This window comes from Condylura cristata, unplaced genomic scaffold (genome assembly GCF_000260355.1).
Source record: "Condylura cristata isolate star-nosed mole 26May11 unplaced genomic scaffold, ConCri1.0 scaffold00004, whole genome shotgun sequence".
Lineage (NCBI taxonomy): Eukaryota > Metazoa > Chordata > Mammalia > Eulipotyphla > Talpidae > Condylura > Condylura cristata.
Genome location: NW_004567105.1, coordinates 55,639,488 through 55,644,846, shown reverse-complemented (window position 1 = coordinate 55,644,846; position 5,359 = coordinate 55,639,488). Strand labels below are relative to the sequence as shown.

The window sequence follows — 5,359 nt, the reverse complement described above, 5'->3', positions numbered from 1 at the left end:
GTTCGATTCCTGCCTGCCCCGGAGGTGACCACATGGTGTGGCAGACCTCTCCTGACCCACCTGCTGCTCCCCTCAGCAGTGAACTTTATCAATCTGTTCTGCTCCCCACTCTGTCTCTGGTGAAGCCTCTCGCCGCCCGAGTCTCTGGCCTGTACCCCAGTTCTGTATGTACAAATAAATAAAATCTAAAAAAAAAAAAAAAAAAGCCCAAGATCATCAAGAGGGCCATGTTCATCTAGTACTATTGAGACAGATATGAAAAAATTAAGGATAACTGGTGAAACCCAGAGGTATGGATAACAGGATGCTCTGAAGATAAAAGGGCCAGGTCTTGACACCCAACACTGATTATGGAAGCAAAAAGAAAACAAAGCCCACAGGCTATCCAGTGGCTTATAAAATTTTCTGGTCCACAATGTCAGGGAGCTTGAAGTGTTACTGACATGCAGGTTTTACTGTGCTGAAATTGCTCACATTTCCTCTAGGAAGTGCAAAGCCATTGTAAAAAGAGCAGTCTTGCTGGCCATCACTCACCAATCCCAATGCCACGTGAACAAAAGGATGGATTGTGCATACTGTTGCAGAATAAGACCATAAAACTGAAAGATTAAAAGGTCTGAACTATACCACATGTTGGCCAGGATGTGCAAAAATTGGAATTCTTCATACACAACTGGTAGAAACAAAGTAGGACAGTCACTTTGGAAAACAGTTTAGGAGTTTCTTAAAAAGCTAAATATTCACGAACCATGTGATCTAGCCATTGCATTCATACCTACCGTAGGTATTTCCCCAAGTAAAAGGATGTATTTGTCTTTTTATCAAAGACTAATTCAGTGCTCACAGCAGCTTTATGACAGCCCAAAACTAGAAACAACCCAAATATCTTTCAACAGGTAAGTAGATATGTATTATATCTGTTCCTCTGTTCCTGTTTTGACAGTGGTGATGGGTTTTATGGGTGTATTCAAATTATCAAAATGTATACTTCAAATATGCTGTTTATTGTTATCAGCTATACTGCAATAAAGCTATTTTTTGGAAACACAAATTGTTGGGTTCTACCACTAGACTGTCCTATTTTTTTTTTTCTTTTCAAAGATTGATTTATTTATTCATACAGAACTGGGGTACAGGCCAGAGATGCGGAGGGTGAGAGGATTCACCAGGAACGGAGTGGGGAGCAGAACAGGCAGATCGACGAAGTACACTGCTGAGGGGAGCAGCGGGCGGGTCAGGAGAGGTCTGCCGCGCCATGTGGTCACCTCCGGGGCAGGCGGGAATCGAACTCATGCAGAAATGGTTTAAGCTTCTTTGTGCTGGGCTTTAACCCGCTGCGCCACCAGGGAGGGCCTAGACTGTCCTATTTTTAAAATTTTACCCATTTCACTGTTAAAATGTATCAATCTCCTATTGTGTAAAAATTTATTTCCTAAATGGCAAGTATGACAACTCCAGAATGTAAAGTTACTGTTTTTCAAAAGTATCTCAGTCTAGAAACAACTTACATGACAGTGTATTCATACATGTTGATCTGGAAAAACATGAGGGAAGGAATAAATATGAAGGATCCATGAAGGTTAGCTTTCTAATGGCTAAGCAGATGTGGTATTATGATGGCAAAGAGAATGGAAAAGTGAAAATACACAGAACTCAATCTGTAAAATAGAATGAGATTTACACAACAATTATATTAACTTGGAGAAAGGCAATGCTATAACAAAGAAAAAAAATAAATCCATTTTGCTAGCCACCCCTCAAAACTTGTTTATCTAAAAACTGAATAGCTGTGGGAAACATTTAGGAATCATGATTCTGTATCTTGCATCAAATTGTTCCATCCATTTCAAACAAACAGGGAAGAGTAACTGGAAAAAAACTCCAGGAGCTCTCTTTTATTAATGAATGTAAATTTTATTGATAATAAAAATAAATTCATATTCAACCAAGTTGCACATGGCGTATAAACACTGGCTATATGAGACATCAAATTACTCAGGATAATTTACTCGTGAGTCAATATATTTTACTATTTAAGTGACATTTATCCACAGTAGAGAAGCTTTTTTACCTTCAACTATCTGTTTATAGCAGACTAATATTAGAAAGTACTTTTCCCACCAGGTTATGTTAAAAGAAGAAAGTTTGGGCATATAAAAATGAATGATATTATGAGCATGAAAACAAAAGTTTTAATTTTAATGGGTACCTCTTAAGTGTACTAAAATATTTTATAGCATAGTGTAAAGGATATTACCCAGTAACTTCATAAAGTAATAACCAATATGTCATTACCCAGTAACTTGATAAAGTAATATCCAATATGTTTTATTAGCAAATAAGCTAAAAATCCAAACAATAGTATTATATATTTGCTACTTTTAAAAGGAGAAATAACACTTTCAAATTTAAGGTATAAAAAAGGCAGCAAATTAATGACAATTTAATAATACTTTGATTATTAACCTTGGGTTCTACTACCCAAGGTTTTAAGAACATTCTTATCAGAACATTTCATAAATTCAATACACAGAAAGCATGTAAAATCACTGAACTGAATTATTTTCCTGTTCATAGTGAAATGCACAGAAAAATGTCTTCATTTGAATTTCTTTTAAAAGGCAGGAAGTAAAGGAAATCCCAGAATGTAGAAGCTTCATTTACTATTCTTTTTTTTTCTCAAGTATTCCAACCTTACTCAGAAATAACACAAGATATCCAAGAATTTAAACTACAAGACCTTTAATTCAGTTTTTTTTTTAATGACCACAAATGCCTTCACAAAACCTCTTTTTCATTCATGAGAGAAGGCACCAGGCATTATTACATAACACCCTGAAAGCAGTGATTCCTTCTAATGCTGGTGGAGATAAACATTAAATGGCAGGTTTTAGATCTTAACAGCGTCTCCTAAAAAAGGGGACAACTCTGAAAATCACACACACACAAAAAGTTGTCAGTCAGTATTTCTCAGGTTCCCAATGCAATTTTAAGTTACTTTTGTAAGTACATGATTTGAAATTAATGAACTGGTTAAATATGATAAGGTTTCAACATGTGTTAGGTTTCAGTTAAAAACAGTAAATATGAAGGAAGTATTATTAAGCTAAAGTGTATGCTTTGCTACTTTTTAGCTGTGCAAAGTAAAATTAAAATGATACATCCTGTAGTGGCATAATTTAAAACATCCTTGATAATGACACTAACAACTTTCAAATTCATGTCAGAAACTGCATATAAATTGTAGGATTATTAAAATACACCTTTTTGAAAAATAATAAGATGACCATTTATACCTAAATAAGGTTTTCCAGAAAGATAAGAAATACTTTAGTATATAAAAGTAGTTTCCCCTTTTCCATAAGGACAACTGTTGTTTCACAAAATAACTCATATGATCCAAGCAGGGCAAATGATTTCTTTCAAATGCCATAGTCTGTGACTTTGAGGTATGCTTCAAGAGACTATATCCATGAGGAAAGGGCACATTTGGGTATAAGACCACAGTTACAAACACTAGGAACCTTTTTGGGGTCAGGAGTGCTCTAAAGAGTTATATTAACAGAAAACAAAGGATAGCTTCTGAAGCCATCTCTTACAAATACATATAGCTAAATTTCATTACTTACTTGAGCATAATTCAAGACACAGCTATTTACATGTACGCTATGTCATGTGTGCCTATTTTAAATAGTGGATTCTGCAGGATACTCCTATTCAGACACAATCCAAAGAACTTTACCAAACCACAGTCTTCTATTTTTGGTGAAACAGTTTAGTTTTAAAAAGGAAAAAAACAACAAAAAAAGCTGGCAAAAGTTCCCATGCTAAACAATAGGGAAAGTGTTCTGAGAAAAATTAATTTTGAGGGAGAAAAACCTACCAAACAAATAATGTTGGAAATCAATCTATAATCACTCAAATGGCTATCACATAAAAACACTTATGAATGCCTTGAAGAGTGTGGTTTCAAAACAGTTGACTATGAGATATAATTAGAATTTTTTGCAAAATGTTCCACCTAAATATCTTACCTAGTTAAGAAAAGGGTAAGAAGAAATAAATTCCATCACAATTAATACTTGATGCCTTCTTGCCCTTGGAGAAATTGGTAAGATTAAATTTGAAAATGACATAGAAAATAACTAAATGAGCCAGGAATGATAATGGGGGGTTGGGGGAGGAAGAGCTTGATACTCCTACTAATAAACTGGTAAGGGACAAGAACGTATTTTTAAGCAATGATACTCAAAAGAGTGCCTTATAAATTTACTTATCATAATCAAGGAAAAGCTTCAAGACTAGCAGCTAGATTTTGTGAAATACTAAGGACAACGGAAGGCACTACAAAAGCATTAATTACTTTTAACTTCAGTCTGACAGTTCAGTCTTTTCCTTCTTAAGAAGATAGTCAGTGAGAATGTTATTTTTATATCCCCCTGAGTTTTAACATGATTGGGCAAAGCAGCACCAATTTAAAAAAATATCTGCAATGCCAGCACTGCAGTTTGGAATCACTTACACTGATGGCCCACAGGTCTCTCATAAGAGCACTTTAGAACATGATTAAAAATATACAAATGCCTTTTGATGTTTCAGTATTAAAGTGGGACCACCACATACACACATTTTTAAAAATAATGCACTAAAAAGGTCTGTATATACAGCAGAGTCAGTCTTTCCACCCTGTATCTAGCTTTCACAGCTGTTCTCTACTCCAAGAGATCTCCTTTGTGCGCCTGGTTGAAATGTCAGTATGCTTCATGATGCACAATCCTTTTTGACTGGAAAATCCTGGCAATGTCATGTCATGCCTGTTTTGAGCAGTATGCCTTGTAGGTCCTCTGGTAATGCTAAGATAATTGCATCTATGTGCGTCCGCAACTTTTCCACAGTATCTGGTTTCACAGGTAAATGCTCTCGATCAGCCTGTAACTACATAAAGAGTATTTGTAAGTATTTAAATTATCCTGAATCTGTATTAATATATAGTATTCTCTAAATACATAGTTTTAATGGTCTAGTGATTTAGATAAAAAATTACAGAAACTGTAGAAAGCAAAGAACATTCCATCAATACATGGCTGAACTTAATAAAAGACTGCTATGTAAATTAATGGGTAACCCCTGCACATACCATGTAGTATAAATATAAGTAACAATGTTTTGTTTTATGGCACTCATTACATTCCATGTAAATAAATTTTGAAATAATATGGAATTCATTATGATCTGCTTGCTCTACCATCCAGTTGGCCCATGTCAAGTCTTCTCACTTAAAAAGTTAAGTTTGTTGCGGCCCTCCCTGGTGGCGCAGCGGGTTAGAGCACTGCACTGAGAATCTAAAGCCACTTCTGCA

The 5,359-nt window shown here is 35.3% G+C and overlaps 1 protein-coding gene across 2 annotated transcripts in view; it reads right to left on the bottom strand.

The window, feature by feature from the left end:
• Positions 1-1,931: 1,931 nt before the first annotated feature.
• Positions 1,932-5,359, bottom strand: part of DENND6A (DENN/MADD domain containing 6A) — a 44,820-nt gene continuing 41,392 nt past the window's right edge. For both annotated transcript variants that reach the window (XM_004676037.2, XM_012720655.1), the window contains exon 20: positions 1,932-4,935. In XM_004676037.2, the coding sequence (XP_004676094.1) occupies positions 4,804-4,935 (132 nt within the window). In that variant the 3' untranslated portion in view covers positions 1,932-4,803. The remainder of the gene's footprint in view (positions 4,936-5,359) is intronic.